Raw genomic sequence first — 19,633 nt, 5'->3', positions numbered from 1 at the left:
GATCACTTGGGCCTAGAAGATCACAGCTACAGGAAGTCATGGAATACCCTGTCTCAATAAATACGTAAATAAATAGCCAGGCATGGTGGCGCACACCTGTAGTCCTGGCTGCTCAGGAGGCTGAGGTGGGATGATCCCTTAAGCCCAGGAGTTCCACGATGCCATGACCTATGATCATGTCACTGCACTCCAGCCTGGGTGACACAGCAAGGTCCCATCTCTTTAAATAAATAAAAACTAATTCAATCAATGTAATATATCACATTAATGAAAGGAAAAAAACCCACATGGCCATCTCAACACAGAAAGATCACCTGACAAAATCCAACATGTTTTCATAATAAATATAGTCAAACTAGGAATAGAAGGGAACGTCCTCATCTAACAAAAGGTACCTGTGAAAAACTCACACCTAACAACATCATACTTAATGGTGAAAACGTGGATGCTTTCTCTTTAAGATCAGTAACAACACAAGGATGTTTGCGGTCACCACTTCTATTCAGTGTTGTACCAGAGAAGCTTCTCAGGGCAATTAGGCAAGAAAAAGAAATAAAAGGCATCCAGATTGGAAGGGAAGAAAACGATCTCCGGTTACTTGATCCTGTACAGAGAAAATCCTAAGGCATCCATTTAAAAACTGTTGACAAACAAGCTAGATTATAGTTTGTAACGCATCTCTGACACAAGGCTATAGTTTCAGAGATCAGAACGCAAAAATCAACAGTATTTCTATATATAAGCAATGAACAATCAAAAACTGAACAACTGGCCAGGTGTGGTGGCTCACGCCTATAAACCCAGCACTTTGGAAGGCCGAGGCGAGTGGATCACGAGGTCAGGAGTGACCACCCTGGCTAACATGGTGAAACCCCGTCTCTACTAAAAACACAAAAATTTAGCTGGGCGTGGTGGCAGGCACCTGTAGTCTCAGCTACTCAGGAGGCTGAGGCAGGAGAATGGTGTGAACTCTGGAGGCGGAGCTTCCAGTCAGCCAAGATCACGCCACTGCACTGCAGCCTGGACGACAGAGCAAGACTCCGTCTCAAAATTAACAGCATCAAAATGAATAAAATCATAAGCAACAAATTTCAAGGCAGTACCAAGTTCATACAGTGAAAACTACAAAACACTGTTGAAAGAAATCAAAGACAACCTAAATGAAAGGAATCAAATTCAGAGTACAGAAAAAATTCCTCACATTTATGATCAATTTCAACAAGGATGCCCAAGACAGTTCAATGGGGGAAAGAATAGTCTTTTCAACAAACAGTGCTGGAACAACTACAGATCCACATGCAAAAGAAAAAAGCTGGACTCTTCCCTTACAAAATACACCAAAATGAACTCTCAGAAAACATAAGAATAAATCTCTGTGACTTTGGGTTAGGCAAATTCTTCTTAGATATGCAAAAAACAAAACAAAACAAGCAACAACAGAACATTATCAAAACTGAAATTCTTTTTGCTTGAAAGGACTGCATCAAGAAAGTGAAATGACTACCCACAGAATTATAGAAAAATTTTGCAAACCATGTATCTAATAAGGGACTTGTAGTCAGAATATACAAAGAACCCTTACAATTCAATAAGACAACCCAATTTAAAAATGAGAAAAGGATCTGAATAGACATTTCTCCAAAGATACAGAAAAATGGCCAATAAGCACATAAAAAGATGCTCAAAATCATTCATCACTTAGGAAATGCAAATTTAAAACACAATGAGGTATCACTTCACGCCCATTAGGGTGGCTATAAATCAGTAAGTCAGAAAACCTGTGTTGGCAAGCACATGGAAACACTGAAGTCCTTATACACTGCTGGTAGGAATGTAAAATGGTGCAGCCACTGTGGAAAACAGTTTTCCAATTTCTCAAAATGTTAAACACAGTTATCATACACCCAAGCAATTCTACTCTTAGGTATATGCCCAAGAGAAATGAAAACATGTGTCTTCACCAGAATTTGCTGTTCACAGCAGCATTATGCATAATAGACCAAAAGTGGAAACAACTCAATTGCCCATCAACTGGTGATTGGGTAAGTAAAATGTGATATATCCAGGCATTGAACTGTCATTCATTAATAAAAAGAACAAGGTACTGATCCATGCTCTAACACGGGTGAATCTTGAAAACATTATGCTAAAGAAGCCAGTCATAAAAGGCCATGTATTCCATGATTTTATATATACATATATATATGAACTTTCTGTGTGTGTATACATATATATACACACACACACATATAGATATATGATCGTTCTGTGTGTGTATATATATACACATGAACTTTCCAGAATAGGTATATCAATAAAGACAGAAAGTATATAAGTGGTTGCTACAGGCTGAGAGGAGCAGGGAATGGTGAGTGACTGCTAATGGATATGGTGCTTTTTTGGGGGATGATGAAATGTTCTGGTCAGATAATGGTGATGACTACAAAACTGTATACACATGAAAAACCAAAGAATCACACAGTTTAAAAGGGAGAGGCTGGGCATGGTGGCTCACGCCTGTAATCCCAGCACTTTGGGAGGCTGAGGCGGGTGGATCACGAGGTCAGGAGATTGGGACCATCCTGGCTAACATGGTGAAACCCTATCTCTACTAAAAATACAAAAAATTAAATTAGCCAGGTGTGGTGGCAGGCGCCTGTAGTCCCAGCTACTCGGGAGGCTGAGGAAGGAGAATGGCAAGAACCCGGGAGGCGGAGCTTGTAGTGAGCAGAGATCTCGCCACTGCACTCCAGCCTTGGCGACACAGTGAGACTCCATCTCAAAAAATAAAAATTTTAAAAAAAGTGCGGGGAATTTAGCCCGGCCTGGTGGCATGCGCTTGTACTCCCAGTTACTCGGGAGGCTGAAGCAGGCCTGCTTGAGCCCAGGACTTCAAGGCTGCAGTGAGCTACGATTGCTCCACCACACTCCAACAAGAATGACAGCGCAAGACCCATTTTCCTAAGAAAAAAAGAAAAAACTCAAGGTACTCAGCTCACATACAAACCCACTGGTAAACATAAATTATCTCTAAGTAGTCTAGAAAGAAAATGAGCACATAAAACATCTTCTAAAAACACACGTTACATTTAACATAAAAATCAGCTATGCAGAAGTTATATGAATATTTTATGCTGGAAACATAAATGATTATTATTACTACAGAATGGTTAAGTATATTTATGTATTTATGTATAAATGTATAAAAGGAAAAGCATCTTTAAAATAAGCACTATCAATGGCTTCTTGGTGGTCACAAAACAAAATCCTCACACCTTTGTCTTCCCTCACAATTGAGCTTTATCCATCTTTTCTGGCCTATCTCCCATTATTCCCTGACACAAACTCAGGTGGGCCAGAGTTTCCAATGACCATCCCCCCACTATTCACCCAACACTGTGTTCACTGCCTCCCATTCCTGACCATTTGCCTATTGCCTTCAACTAATTCTGGGGACGTTTTGTCCCACTAAATGACCCTTAATTCTTCAAGGCCTACGTTAAGTCCTATAACAAATTTTCTCACCCACTCCAGAGCATAGCAACCCAGCATCTACTGGCCTCTCACAGCTCTAACCATCCACAACTCTAAGCTGGCTTCTCATGAAATGGACACTTTTCACCACCCAAATTCAACTAATTCACTTTTTTTTTTTGGAGACGGAGTCTCGCTCTGTCACCAGGCTGGAGTGCAGTGGTGCAATCTCACCTCACTGCAACCTCCGCCTCCCGGGTTCAAGCAATTCTCCTGCCTCAGCCTCCCAGGTACCTGGGACTACAGGCACGTGTCACCACGCCCAGCTAGTTTTTTCTATTTTTAGTAGAGATGTGATTTCACTGTGTTGGTCAGACTGGTCTTGAACTCCTGACCTCATGATCTGCCCACCTCAGCCTCCCAAAGTGTTGGGATTACAGGCGTGAGCCACCACACCCAGCCAATTAATTCACTCTTACAATAATAAAGACTGGTCACCTAGAGCCTACGTTTTCGAGCCTTGATTCAATCATTTATCAATTTTATTTTCTAAGTCCCTCACTTAGGGAGATGATATATCAGCTTTCACCCAGAGTCCTAAAGAAAACAGCAGTCTTGCCAATGACATAGTGCCATCTAGTTGCAACATAAGGTAAATCACAATGGCAGTAGGAGGATCTCCACACTACTTTTACAGGAATGCACTGCAGGTAAAAAATAAGAAGCTACAGTACTGTTTTGCAGGACAATTTGTTTCATATGTGTATACTATCGCCCTGAACTAAATCAACTCTCAAGTCATACAGGTATTATTTTGTTTTCCGTTCTATGCACAGATTAGCCATTTAGTATTTACTAAATCAAACTCAATTTCTGAAGTCTTACACAAATCTATTCATGCATATGTAGTTAAAATTTTCCTTGAGAATCTATCACGTGAGAGTGTGGCTTATTATAACAAGTAAACAGAACAGATAAATACCAAAGGAAAAGAAATCTCATGATTTACTCACATATAAGGGAGCTTGTTGTGGATTAAGTTTCATGACCCAGGACACTGAAACAGAAATGGAATAAATGAGAATAAAATCAAAAGTTGTCATCAAAAATACATAAGCCACCGAAAGTCCTAGGTGTTAAGCATAGCTCTATGAGTACAATCCCGTGCCTGAGATTACCATATGCCCAGCTGTATACTATACACTAAGAGATTCAGGAAGGAAGCGGGATCAGGGATTGATCCCAGACTCAATCTTTTCAAGTGGGCAAGAAAGATTTTCCGATTGAAAAATAAAGACAAAAGGCTTCACTGTCATAGAAGTTTCAACAACCAATAGGATATTTAAAACAGTTATCAAAGCAAAACCATTGTATGTTCACGTATGTTTTTACCTAGTCCCTCAAACTCACAAAATGCTGTTTACTCAGGGACTCCTTCCAGTCTTACTAGGGAGCCTGGAAAGTGAGGGGAGGATTGCAAGGGCCACCAGAACTCTCTTCCTCAATTCCCCTTCTCTAAGAAGGGAGGCTACAGCTTGCCTCTCTAACCACTAAAAGGCATGACCCTCCTCAGAGTTAATAGCTGGATTCCCTCATTGTTATTTTCACTAAATGAATTCTCATAAAAATCTCATTAAGATTTAGAGAAGGCTTCCAGGGTTGACTTCCTGAACATTAAGAATAGCATGTTCTTAAAAGTTTAACTTGGAGATTGGACCAGGACTTCATCTAGGCTATAAATGCTCAGCATGGTAGGCCCTTTACCAAACACCCTGACTTTGAGTATAAAGTGATCTCATCCTCTTAAGGGTCAGAGAAACAGAACCAAGTGACTTCACTATAATTTGATCTGAGGAAGTTTCTTACTCACAACAGGTAAACGAAGGCACATACTAACCAGCAATATAAACAACAGTATAAACTTTCATACATGCAAAAAAAACAGACAAAATCCCAAACTTCATGTTCTAACATATCACAAAAGCCTCACTAACAATAAATTGAAATGACCAAATGTTTGGACTGAAAAGCAATGCCTTGGTAGCCTAGCTATGCCTAACTCAAATAACAGAACCCTCTCGATATTAAAATCCTCACAGATCTGCCACAGATCAAGCTGCATTATGTCCTGGATCAAGACTTCGCCAAAAAGCAGTTAACACACACTTGAGAGGGAAAAAATTTACATCAGCCTCCTAAATGCAATCACCTCCACACCAGTTGCAGGCCCCAAGCTTCAATGTGTTCTGCTGGACAACGCAGTAGAAAGCTGACAAGCAGGTGGCTTTCCCACACTGACTGAACCACCTCCATGCTCACGCCCATTCATTCTCTGGTCCACCCCATGCTCTATAACAGACCTCCTGGCTCAGGGTACTCTTACCTTCCTGACTGCCTTCACTTAATGACTTTGTAACTTTAGGTGTAAAAATTATCTGCAGAAATCCACACTGAAAACCAAGCTTGAAAAATGTAGCAATAACCAACCAACATTTTTAGAAGAACAAAGTCAATTCCAAGCCCATCAGATTCAAATAGCAAGCATGGATGAAAATGAAAGATTGAAAGGCTTGAGAACCTTCTCAATGTATTAAATATCCATTTAAATTACAATTAAGCTCACTGTGCTCACTGGACTTTTAATCAGCTTTCCAGGTCCTGCTCAGACTTGCCTAGGACAAGGGAATGAAAGAACCTATAAATGTATGGACCGATCTACCTTAACTAACTTGTCAAGTGTTCCTGCATCAAGCAGAAGAAATATCAGTGAAACTGATACAGGAATTAACACCTTGTTAATCCACAAAAATTAAAAGAGTGTCGTACAATCCTGTGGCTTCCTTGGGCCACACTGGAAGAATTGTCTTGCACCACACATAAAAATACACTAACACTAGTAATAGCTGATAGGCTTTAAAGAAAATTGCAAAAAAAGAAAATCTCAAAATTTGTTTGTTTTTGAGACGGAGTCTGGCTCTGTCACCCAGGCTCAAGCACAGTGGCACGAGCTTGGTTCACCGCAACCTCTGCCATCTGGGTTCAAGCGATTCTCCTGCCTCAGCCTCCCAAGTAGCTGAGAATACAGGCACCCGCCACAACACCCAGCTAATTTTTTGTATTTTTAGTAGAGACAGGGTTTCACTATGATGGCCAGGCTGGTCTTGAACTCCTGACCTCAGGTGATCCATCCGCCTCAGCCTCCTAAAGTGCTGGGATTACAGGCATGAGCCACTATGCCCAACCAATGTTTTAAGAAAGTTTACTAATTTGTGTTGGGCCACATTCAAAGCCCTCGCAGGATGCAGCCTGTGGGCCACAGTTTGGACAAGCTTGGATTAGAGAAATCTACAGAGACAAACTAGTGACTTAGCAGCCCTCTGATGTTTCGTGATTTGCAAGAAACTTAGGATGACTATGTGGAAAGACGACAAACATCAATTTAACTGAATGGTTCCCACCACACTGGAATGAGGAAGCTGAGCAAACTCAGAGGACTCTTAAGAAAGGGCTGATGTCATCTGAACTGTTTGGAATTGTAAACTCCTCTAAACATTTTTCAAAGCCAGAACTCATAAGAGTCATTCTGATACATGGATTAAAAGAGGGATGACAAAGTGTCTGGCCCCTACACTGGTCAAAGGGACAGGTCATTGTTATGCTGGCAACACAGGCTGTTCAAAAGAATGCATCTGTCAAAAGTAATCAAAGTAATGACCCCAGAAGGCTCCAGAAACAGACTGGTAAATTCAGGTTGCTTTTAGACTACTTCCACAATGCTGACACACAAGGGGAAGGACAAAACTAACATTTACAGAGCATTATATTTTATATTACACTTAATCCCCATTAAAAAGATACTATTTCCCCTATTTCACTAGTGAAAAAAATTGATCTTTCAAAGGTTAAATCATTTAACACCAAAGTCAAAGGGTAAGTTGGAGAGACCAGATTCAAACCCAGTCTGACGTTAAAACATGTATTTCCCTCCGCATCATAAAACGCTCTCCTGCTAATGACCTCAAAATCTAAAAACTGACTTGCCCTACACCTCCAGCCCCATCCTACAAACTCTCCCTGAAGTTGTTAATTCAGCTGTCATTGTGCACCCACAATGTGCCAGACACCATACTCCTCAAAATTCTGTAGGTACAGAAGGAACAGACAAAAATCTCTACCTTCATAGATATTATTCTAGGGGTAACACAGGTAAATAAAACATTAAAATAAATAGCTTTCACACAGTAACAAATTCTATAGAGAAAAATAAAACAGAAGAAGGAATAGCAAATGAGGGAGATGCCATTTTAAACATGGTGCTGAGGGAAGGCCTCCCTGAGAAAGATATCATTTACCCCCAAAATACAAAAGCAAGTAATAGAAAAAACAGGTAAAAGGTGTTCTAGACACTTAAACCTGCCACAACATTGAGAACTCAGGGTTCTGATGTGAAACCTCACTGCATATAAAAGGATTAACTTATGTTATACATTTAAACAAACTCTACTTAAGAACTGTGTTCTAAAGGAAAGAGCATATTACAGGAAGGCAGTTTTCGGTCAGAGTAAACACACTTAAAAACTAAATCTATTGAAAGACCAAGACCCACTGAAAGTCTTTGCTGTCAGATTTTTGACCAAAAGGAAAATTAAAGAAACACACCATGCCCATCCAATGATTTCACCAAGGAATTTTAAGAGAGAAAATCCTACTTCTTCCTCACCCAGTAGCCAGTGAAACGACTGAGCAAATTCACAAGTTCACTGGGGCTGCTTTCATGTAACACAGGGACAACACATGACAGAGACAATGGAACCCTACAGGTTGCCTAGTATTTGAAAGACTGTGAAGAGGAGGAAATGTCAAAATGCAAAGTCTTAAATGATGTGGTTTTAAGTATGTTCATCAATTTCACCACTCAGGAGTAAAGCCAGCTATAGTTGTAAGGAATCAGAAATATGAGGGGTGTGAAATAAGCAGAAGCACACTAGTTAAGGACTTGTATTCTTCCCACATTTTCCACTTTATTTTATAATGCTGAGAAAAAACACATCTAATAGTTTTCTGCTGTATAAAAGAGACACATTCACTTTATGTCAAAATAAGAGTCACTCGATTTTAATACAACTATCTCAATTTATAAATTAACATTCTCCCCCACTGCCCACACACAGTAAGTCTCTTATGGTGTTGTTGATTAGAGAAACAAAAGTTGCTGCTACAATTCTCTTCCTGCATTTTAATATAAACAATCATCAGTCTTTTCTTCATAGAGTGCAGTGTAGACACCATCATCAGAATGTACCAGCGCTGGGTATGCAAAGTTCACAAAGATTAGCAATAGCAAAAGTTTGGAGATTTTTGAAATTCATGCTGCCAGCATAGAACTACGTAAAAACTCAGTCACTATAGAGGACCACACAGAAACTCAGGCATGAAGTTACATGGTTGTGTGATTGGTTTGGGAGAAGGAACAGAAAGCACTTCCACCAACCCATAATGTCTGAGCAAATGACTGCAAAACCTCAGGAGCTATGAAAATGTTTATATACTAACCAAATACCCCTTAATAAGCCAAAGAAACACTGTGTCCCCTTAGGCCGGATGCTGTGGCACATGCCTGTATACCCAGAATTTTGGGAGGCCGAGGCAGGTGCATCACCTCAGTCAGGAGTTTGAGACCATCCTGGCCAACATGGTGAAACCCCGTCTCTATAAAAAATACAAAAATTAGCCGAGTGTGGTGGCAGGCACCTGTAATCCCAGTTACTGGGGAGGCTGAGGCATGAGAATCGTTTGAACCTGGGAGGCGGAGGTTGCAGTGAGCCCAGACGGCACCATTGCACTCCAGCCTGGGCAACAAGAGAGAAACACTGTCTCAAAAAAAAAAAAAGAAGAAGAAGAAGAAGAAGAAGAAAGAAACAGTATGTCTCTATGTCTCTAACCAACAGCTTTACACATCTCACAGATATTTGCAGCTTAACCCCCTCACCCCTGCCACCTACATCTCAATACAGGAAAATAATAGGGTGCCATACAATATTCTCTAGATAATAAATCAAATTAAATCCCAAGTCCTCTACAATTAATTGTATTACCTTGAGCAAGTCACTTAACTTGTCTGAAACTTAGCCTTCTTATCTGTAGAAAGAGCATAATGATGCTTGCCTATACTGTGGGGTTAGTAGAAGAGATGATCCAGGTAAAGTATTAAAGCACAATGACAGACACATAGCAGAAGCCACTGCTTCTTCCTCTTGCAGAATTCCCGAGTCTCAAGGGAGACTAACCCCATGTAAGACACTTTGAAATCCATAAATGGCTAAATGAAAGGCTTCAGATACTCAGAAACACCTTTCTGGTAACTTCTTAAAATACATTGCTAGGTAAACTACATTCTAAAATATAATACTATAATCATAGAAAATAATCTGGAGGAACAAACACCAAAATGTTAAGTGTACACATCTCTGGAGATTACAGGAAATTTTCAACCCTAAATAATCTGTTTCTTAATTGTAACTATTCAAATAATGAACAGATATTACTTTTTAATAGGAAGAAAACATTATACACAGCACATCTGTTTTAAAGCCCCTTGTCATTCAATACGTCACAACTGTACTAGAAGTAACTAAAAAGACACCGTTTCCTAAATGTGTAAAACTGAAGAAATCTACAATCTTCACCAAAAGTCCCTAGAACCAATAAAAAAAATTAAAATGAGAACGCATCCAGAGGTACATTAACATCAATCAAATTCACTATTCTGTAGTCACACCTACATGCTACTAGAGAAGCCTTTAACAAGCCCTCCACCGTTAATGACATGCCCCTAAAAAGGGGGAGGGGAGTCACAGGCCCAACATCATGTAACAAACTAGAAACCCTTCTGTACCTGTTAGCTTGGTGATCTCAGCATATTTCCTAAGGACCAGCTGTCCAGGTCTGCATACCTACCACATCAATTGACAGGGTTTTTGTCACTCTCAACAGGGAAGTTTCCAAATCCAGAAAAAAAAAATGGGAGGGGGCAAACCACCCCCACATCTGCTCCCAGTACCAACAGGCAGACGGCAGCTGTTTGGGACTCAGCCAAGTATAAATAGAGCATTTTTACCTGCAGGGTACTTCCATGGCACAATGTGCTTCAAATGAATTTCCATGGCCAGGGATCCTGCTAAGACTGGGCTACAGTCAATCCTTCAAAACCCACAAAAATTTCGGGTGAGGGTTAACGTGGAAATGACAATGCATACTTTGGATTCTTGTAAAAGAGTCAATGTTCAGCTCTTCCTCCAGGAAAATAACAGGATCCAAAAACTCTTTCCTTCATCCCACGGAGCCTGGGCTGGTGGCTATAAAAATGTCATGCCGTGGTTGGGGAGGCTGGGAGTAAGAGCTAGAAATTCTGAACAATGGAAGAAGACCAGGATACAAAGAGTAAATAGGCTTTTCCTGTTGAAGATGCCAAGTTCTACCAAAAACGTAAAATACCACATGGGCCAAATAAACTTCCTGAATAAAGGACGGAGGAAGTCTTACAAGACCCTCACGAATGCTTTACTTTTGTTTGCAACTACGTTAATAATTGAGCAGTTAGTTTTAAGCAGCGATTCTTGAACCTCGGTACACATGAACATCAGTTTAAGGCCTTGTTAAATAATGCTGATTCTCATTCCCAGGACCAGAAAGACTAGAAATCAGGAGACCAAATCTGGTGATGCTTTTGCTCCGGAATCATGACCCACACTTCGGGAAACAATGATGTTAAGACTCATAATATGTGTCTGATTCTCACACGGGAAGAGTTAGCCCTGCTCTGCCCCACTATCATACGATGGTACTTACTAGCCACCAAGACAAAACGCAAAGCACTAAGCCCAAATGGGTAGGACGGGGGGCTGGGAGTGGGACAAAGCAGATAGGTAGGACATGAAGGAAATGAAGAGTCTAACACAGGATAACATTCAACAGTACAACAAAAGAATACAGCAAATTAAAACAACAACAACAAAACAGTGACACCCATGATCACTCATTTAATTTATTCTTTATCAACGCTGGAGTACCTGAAACACGTAAACGATCTTGAGCTTGGGCCAAACACATGCACAAACACAAAATCAATGTAATTATCATGGAATAAAAAATCAGAACTCTTACAATAATGAAATAAAAATAATCTAAAATAGTAAGTTAAATGTAGTTTTAAAACATCAGAACTCTGACATCCTTATAATCGTTTTAGAGTTTACTTTGAAAAGCTGTGTAGGACAGTACACTATAATCTTTGTTTAGGGTATCATTTTCTTGACATATATTTATAATATGTGCCTGGCACATAAAAACTCAATAAAGGGAGATAATCTGACATTTCTGAGCCCCTAAAATATTACATGTACTAAGTTATTAAGCTTTAGCAATAAATAATATGTCATTCCTACCACTTTAGTAAAGGGCCATATGTATGTAAACAGATATTACAGTATGATGAGTACAATAATAAAAATAATAGAAATGTTACAAGGATCAGGAAGGAGCAATAAACTCTCTAGAAGATGGGAGGCCCAGACAAGAGATTACTGGGAGAAGCAAATCATGGGGAAAGTTCCACCAAGTGGACACAGGAGGAGAAGCACAGGACCAAAGGAACAGCACGTGCCAGGTATGACAGCACGGTGAGTAGCTGAGAACTATAAAGATGAATAGGAAGTGCACGCAGGGGATCGTGGGGAAGGAGTCACAAGAGGCATCCAGGTTAATCCACATACCTCAAAGCTGCCCGGCCCTAGAAACAGAGGCAGGCAGAGAGAAGAAAACACATAAACCACTGTGACACAGCTCTATACTAAAAAAATCTCAGCCATTATACAAGGGAAAAATAAATGTGTTGGAGCTAAGTGGGGAAAAAAGAAATCATGGCCCTATAATGGCAATAGTATCAACAAAGCTCTGTCTTTTTTTTTTTCTTTCTTTTTTTTAGCTTAGTTCAAATTTCTGTTCACTCACCACTGCAGGTTCAAAGATTCACAAAAAGTAGCACTGGAAAAAGTTTGTAATTGTGTAGACTAAACTCAAACCCAGACACAGCAAGGATCTGTTGGGGGCCCCAGCCAACAGGGCCAGCCCAGACTCCCACCATGGCTTCGCTTCCCTGCAGCAAACAACAGCTGGTGCCCAATCAATTTACACCAGTCCCTGGAGTTTCTTAATCCCAATCCCAAGTTACAAGAACTTACAGGTAGAAGGGGTCTTGGAAGCAGCCCAGATCATTCTTCTTCCCCAAGGAGGACTCGCTGCCAACGTGCCTGCCTCTGCTTGTAGACTTGAGCACCAGGGCCTTATCACCCTGAGAAAATCTCTCTATGCCCCACTCGCACCTCTGACTCAACCTTCCTAAAATGCTCTTTTCATTCTGTAGCACCCTCTCTGCCTTCACAGAAGTAGGTAATCTTTTAGAACAGTTCTTTTGGGATACCAATACCTTTACTTTAGGGAGTTCTAGGGCTTGGCACTCAAATAGTAACCTACCAGGACTCGAGAAAGGGAGAGAAAAGCATAAACATAAAATGTGATCATGGTTTTGGGAACACATTTAACCCATCTTAGTTTTTCTAGAGCTTCCAACCTCCAGGGCCTAAAGATGGAGCCCTGTACTCTGGGACCCATATTCCTAAATGCTGCATCCACAGACACACATGGCCAACACATGATTAAACTCACTACATTTCTTCTGTAAAAAATTAAACATACTTATTTTACAACAACGATGGACAAGCCACTTGGATGAACAGATATTAAAGGAAGGGATGACTGCAGAGTCCTCATTAAGATTAGAGAAAACCTTCTAGTATTTAAGAATTATTTGATGACCCCTAACAGACTAATGTAAGGATAAAAATTAGAATACCAATGTAATTCAGAGACAGAGACAAAAAGACCTAGAATTGAGTTGTAAATGTGGCACTTACTGGCTGTGTTATCTTGGACAAGTTACTTAACTACCAAGCTTTATTTTCCTCATCTGTAAAATGGGAATACATAAAATTAAAGATGTGTAGTTAAAGATTTAACACAGTGGTAGGCAGTAGGAAAATAATAAAGTAAGTTCCTGTTCTTCTTGCCTGGTATGAATTACATGACAGTCTTTCAGCACTAACCTTACATCACATTCAACTACCACATCTCTCAGGACATCCTAATCACTGTGTCGATCCCTAAATCTAAATAAAAGGTAATGGTGAGTGAAATATACATTCCAACAGATAAGGTACTCTATTAAACATACCATTTATCATTGGTGAGCTCTCAGAAGCCATCCACCATCTCCCCACTACCCCTCTGGTGCTCCAAATAGTGTTCAGGGTCCCTCATTATCTATACAGTCTTACTGACCACTCTTTCCTTCCATACCACACCTTCCATCCAGTCCCTGCATACCTCACGTGCATGTACCATGCTCAGTCCAGTCCTCACATCTTTGCTCATGTTAATGCCCTCCACCCTTACTGATTTTAATAGGATTATCACTGATAATCTAACCCACACTATCAGCAGTAATTCATATACTCTCTTGTATTTTTCTTTTATTTTCATGCTTGCCTTCTCTCCCTAATTTGTTTTTAATCTAGTCTACTGCACTGCAGATGTCTCCTGAAGCACCCTCCACACCACTACTACTCATGCCACAGCATCTGGCACAGTACTGAGCCCCCAATGAATGCTAGAGAAATAACTGTTTGACATGAACATCAGAGACAGAGAAATTCATCAGCTGCTTTGCTGCACCATAGTTTGATGGCAATGGATCCACAGTTATAGCTATAAGTACAAAAATTAACCCATCAAAACAAAAATGTCTAAAATCACTCTAGCCCCAGAAGGTTAAACTGGTAGCTCATGAAGGGCAGCATGAATCCTGCTAAGTGTTAAGCAATCCAGCCTGAAGCAATTTGCTTAATCTGCCAGAGAGGTAACAGGCACCAGAGCTGGGGAATTCAACATCATATAACTAGACAACCTCAAAGTGAAGGGGAGGACAAAGAGCTACTTAACACTATACTTAGGATCCCACATGATGGTTGGTACCTCTGGAAAGAGGAACTCATGGACATGTTATTTCAATTCTCTTTTGGTGTTTAACACAGGCTTGTGGTTTCCTGCAAAAATGGTTTCTGCTGCTTTGCAAAGATCTCTATGGAGAAGAAAACTCCCAATGGCCATTCCACAGGTGAGAATTTTGCCACCAGCTGTATCCTGTTATCCAAAGGAAATGGGAACTACAAGCTGCCAGGAGGTCCAGACACAGGAGAGCAAGACCATAATTCAGTAAGTGCTGACAGTCCTATCCCTACGGTAATAAGAATAAACTTTAAATTTAGAAAAACTCATACACAGCTGGGTTTTATGTAAATTAATTTCAGGAGGGGTTAAAATAGATATCTGGCAAAGAGACTGCCAAATTCAAGCCTTTACACTTCCTTCATCCTCCCCAGCCTCTATCAACCAAAAAGCAGGCCGCCCAATAGGCTAAACCAATTATAAACCACCTGGAAAGATTAAATATAGGCAAGTAGGCTCTCACACAAATGAGGACATTACTGAGCTGGATGACCTTACCTGGACAAATGCAAGACTCGTTAGGAATGATTTCCGAGGCACACACAGCCCACCTTCTCAGACATATTATGTGACGAGTCACACAAGTGTCAGAGGGGATCACAGACGTTAAAAATGTCAATGTTACCTTGTAAATTATTAAATTGGTTCTTCTGTCTTGAGAATGAATATTGTCTTCAATGTTATAATTTCACAATATTAAGTCTTTAACATCTTGAGAACAATGACACTGGAAACACAGGGCGGCAGGTTTTTGTTAAACCACCAATCAAAAATAGAAGGAAAAGTTTTAAACAATAGACTTCAAATTAAAAACTTGTATATGTCATAATTAAGTGAAAATCCTACAGATATGAGGAAAACTCTGATTTTCAGCAGTCCCCTATTAAAGACTTTGTTAATGTTAATTGCTTCAATGAAAAAATTTCTTTCTAATGGGAAATTTCTACTCATAAAACATTTCTGGCATTAGCAATCCCTTAGACAGTCATTCTTGCTCTTATACACTAAGCAGGGATATTTCGGAAAATACTAATGCATTTATTTTACGTGGCAAAGAACTAGGTTAGTCAACTAAAAGCACATGAAAATTAATTATCAACTCCACTTTAACACTCTGATGCCATGTCGATACAGAAGTTGTGATAACATGAATGGCATTTTTAGCAAAGAATCTGACTACTTAATGACAGCATTTGGGGAATGGAGCACAGGGAAAGAAGGGAATCAGGAATATATTTTTTAAGCTATGAAAATAATGGACCTGTGAGCTTTTACCTCTTGGAGGAAGAGCTGAGAACATGTTAGCTTGTGTCTTTTAACCACTGCTACTCCTGATTATGGAGAGTCAGCCACGTGTTTGATAGAGAAACCCATGTTTACAGTTGGGAACACTTAAGTCACCTAGAGAAAGAACTGCTATTACCGAGATTTCAACTTTAAACTTTCAAACTAACAGTTGAGTGGGCTGTATTTCTTAAGGATTCTGCTGTTCAAGTAAGAAGTGAAGGATTTTATTTCCTCATTGCTTCCCATTATCATTTTTTTCTTGTTGCTTATCCCAAGTCAGGTATGCCTGTTTACTGGGTTAGTGTCAGTGAAAGATGAAGTTTACAGAACATCTACTGTGCACTAAACTGCTGCACAGATGGCATCTCATTTGACCTACCACAGCCTTCTCAGGCAGTGCTTATTAACTCTGTTTTATACAGAGGAGAGAGGCCCCCCAGCCAGGGGCTGGGCTTCAGCTCCCTCCCCTCTCATGACCCTCTTACTGTGACCAAAGCAGTCCATCATTCTTCAGTTGACATGGGATGTTTAGCTGATTCTGAGCTTTGGCTGTCTCTGGGTTTTGGCAGCAACCTTAGTTCTTTGGTTTTTCAGATCAGTCTGAATTCTGGCCATCTTCTAACGATGACTAATGCACTGAACCAACTGTTTGTTGCAGTGGGGGCCTGCTGTGGGGCCTATTTAACTTATGTGGAGAATCAGAAAGTCAAGGTCTCAGCATTCTCTGGAGAGTTTATTTGGACTTTTTACAGCTATAATCTCTGTCTAGAGTATGCACTCAAACATTTGCTGAATTGAATTATTTCCCTTTCAAATACTTTTTGTTTGCGTGGTTTACATCTTCTCCTACTTGTGCCTTCCACATCAAATTGCTCTCCTGATGACCTAGGTCTGTAAGCCTACATCCCTACTCTTCACTCCCATCTCCATGCCCACGTCCAGTTAACAAAACCTGCAAAGCAGTAGCTTTACTTTTAGGACCCCGTACCTTGACAACTTCAATCTTTTTTCCCTAAATTAGTTTACTTTTTTGACTGTAATGGTTTTCACGGAAAGTAGCCAGTTGTGCTCCTTATGTGCTTATTATTATGACCAAATTATTAGCACGTGGGTCATTCTGTTACAACAGTGATTTTATAAAACACCTATGTGTATTTTTTGAATATTTGAAGTGTAGTAATTTTAAAGGAAAGGGTACTATTTAGATGTCCAGCTGTTTCTCTATATTCTTGTGTATATGCCACATATATTAAATATTTAAAGTGTCACATATGTAGTAATATGGCCTGTTTCCACACTTACTAAAAACGACAATTTATCATTATGCATTTCTGTTATATAAGTGCTATTTATCTTTTCATACACAGCTACAAATGCTAAAATGTTTTAAAGCACCAGGTCTGTATTTTTCATGACAACTTTATTTTTTATTATCTTAGTTCAAGTGGGTAAATTAATTTTATTCCTCTCCTATATGAGCAGTTCTTAAAGTGGGGAAATTAATTTTATTCCTCCCCTATATAAGAAGTTCTTAATATGTAAACCCTCTAAGAGTTTCCTACTAAGAGGAATTCAAAGCTGGGTGTGGTGGTGCACACCTATAGTCTCAACTACCTGGGAGGCTAAGGGGAGAGGACTGCTTGAGCATCTCCTCTCTTGAGAAGTTTGAGGCCAGCCTGGGCAATGTAGCAAGATCCTTTGTCTAAATTTTTTTTAATGTTAAAAAGAGGAGTTCAGAAAATTTGAAATTCAGGGAATGAACACTGAAGCTTCTCTTAAATGTGTTATTTCTAAATCCAGAATTAGTGTTATATTACCCCAATTTAGACTGGCAATAACATTTTAATAGTTTGATAAAAAGCCATGTATTTAATCTTTCTTCTAAACCATTTTCATTGTACTGCTGAAGTTATGAAAATTTGCTGAGTTGTTGTTTTTGTTTTTAGGAGATGGGTCTTATTATATTGCCCAGGCTGGACTCCAACTCCTGGGCTCAAGTGATCCTCCTGCCTCAGCCTCCCCAGTACTTGGGACTACAGGTGGGCACCACTACACCAGCTTCCTGCTTTTTGTGTTTTTTTTTTTTAACCTAGTATATGACTTTAAACTCAGATCTAATCTAACCAATTCTTCATCATAGCATTGTTAAACAATTACAAGTTGAAATTTCAAATAACTGTAATAGCATTAAAAAAATGAAATACTTAGGGACAAATTTAATGAAATGTGTAAAGCCTGTATCCTGAAGACTGAAAAACTTGGTTAAAAAAATACAAAACTAAAATAGAGAGATATATGGTAAATATATTAGCTTAATATCATTAAATGTCAATTTTCCCCCAAACTGATCTACAAATTTAATGCATTTCTAATAAAAACGCCAGTAGTCTTTCGTAAGGCAAGCTGATTCAAAAACACAAGGAAATGCAAATGACTTAAAATATTCAAATCAATTTGAAAAAAGTAAACAGAGGTAGTATAAGTTGGAAGACTTATACTACCTATCATGTGATCCCACTCTTATGGAATTCTAGAAAAGGCAAAAATAGTGACACAATGTAAACCAGCACTTGCCTGGACCCAGGGATGGGGGTGGGGGGGTAAGGCAATTACAAAAGGACAAGAAGAAACCTGAGAGTGATAGGAATTTTCTATTTCCTGATTGTGGTGGTGGTTACATATGCAGTTGTCAGAACCAACTGACCTTAAGCACTTAAGATGGGTGAATTTTATTGTGTTTAAATTATACCCTAAATAAAGCAGTTTGTTGTTGTTGTTGTTTTTGGAGACGGAGTCTCGCTCTGTCACCCAGGCTGGAGAGCAGTGGCGCCATCTCGGCTCACTGCAAGCTCCGCCTCCCGGGTTCACCCCATTCTCCTGCCTCAGACTCCGAGTAGCTGGGACTACAGGAGCCTGCCACTACCATGCCCGGTTAATTTTTTGTAGTTTTAGTAGAGACGGGGCTTCACCATGTTAGCAAGGATGGTCTCGATCTCCTGACCTTGTGATCTGCCTGCCTCAGCCTCCCAAAGTGCTGGAATTACAGGTGTGAGCCACCGTGCCCAGCCAATAAAGCAGATTTTTAAACTTTTAAAAAATATCTTCAAGTAATTCAACAGTTCTTTATAATGCTGTAATGCTTTGTGTCATTGTGTTGAACACCAATTGTCACTATTCCATGGCTGGGCCTGGTAGAAAATCTCAGCTTCCTCCACAATGATGGCAGTAACAGACTGGCAAGAAGAGGCCAGCATGAAGTCACAAGAGACGTGGAAAGTACATAAAACTAGGTAACTAAGATAGTGCCAAATGTTTGTTCAAAAGCACTACAAAGTGAATAGATAATAAGGATAAGAACGAGTAAAATTACACTGAAGCTTAACCAACTGCAGTCATGATGTTATAGCTCACAGAAAGCATAAAATTGAATGTTCCTGAGATGCTGCATCTCTCTTTCTCCCCACATCTCCAAAGTAACATAAAATCACTGAACTCTCTTCACTGTTAATGCTTAAAGCTCTGAGCCTTTGTCTAACTGCATGTCTGTCAGATGCATGCTATTTCAAACAAAAGAAAGTGATTAGGGCATACTGACTTTATTAAGTTACAAAATGAAAAGCAAGGAGGGATGAGAAAAGTTATTTTGGAAAGGGAAAAGCTACTTTAAAAAGACTGACCATGAGCCTCTAAACTAGTTATGTAAAAACCTTGTGCAAACCACGTAATCTTTCTAGGTGTCACATTATTCCGC

At 39.7% G+C, this 19,633-nt stretch overlaps 1 protein-coding gene across 50 annotated transcripts in view; it reads right to left on the bottom strand.

Moving 5' to 3' along the window:
- Positions 1-19,633, bottom strand: part of AKAP13 (A-kinase anchoring protein 13) — a 352,639-nt gene that overhangs the window by 251,615 nt on the left and 81,391 nt on the right. For all 50 annotated transcript variants that reach the window (XM_015142950.3, XM_077940185.1, XM_077940184.1 and 47 more), the window contains exon 2: positions 4,488-4,531. In XM_015142950.3, the coding sequence (XP_014998436.3) occupies positions 4,488-4,520 (33 nt within the window). In that variant the 5' untranslated portion in view covers positions 4,521-4,531. The remainder of the gene's footprint in view (positions 1-4,487; positions 4,532-19,633) is intronic.

This window comes from Macaca mulatta, chromosome 7 (genome assembly GCF_049350105.2).
Source record: "Macaca mulatta isolate MMU2019108-1 chromosome 7, T2T-MMU8v2.0, whole genome shotgun sequence".
Lineage (NCBI taxonomy): Eukaryota > Metazoa > Chordata > Mammalia > Primates > Cercopithecidae > Macaca > Macaca mulatta.
This window is presented reverse-complemented; position numbering and strand designations above follow the sequence as displayed.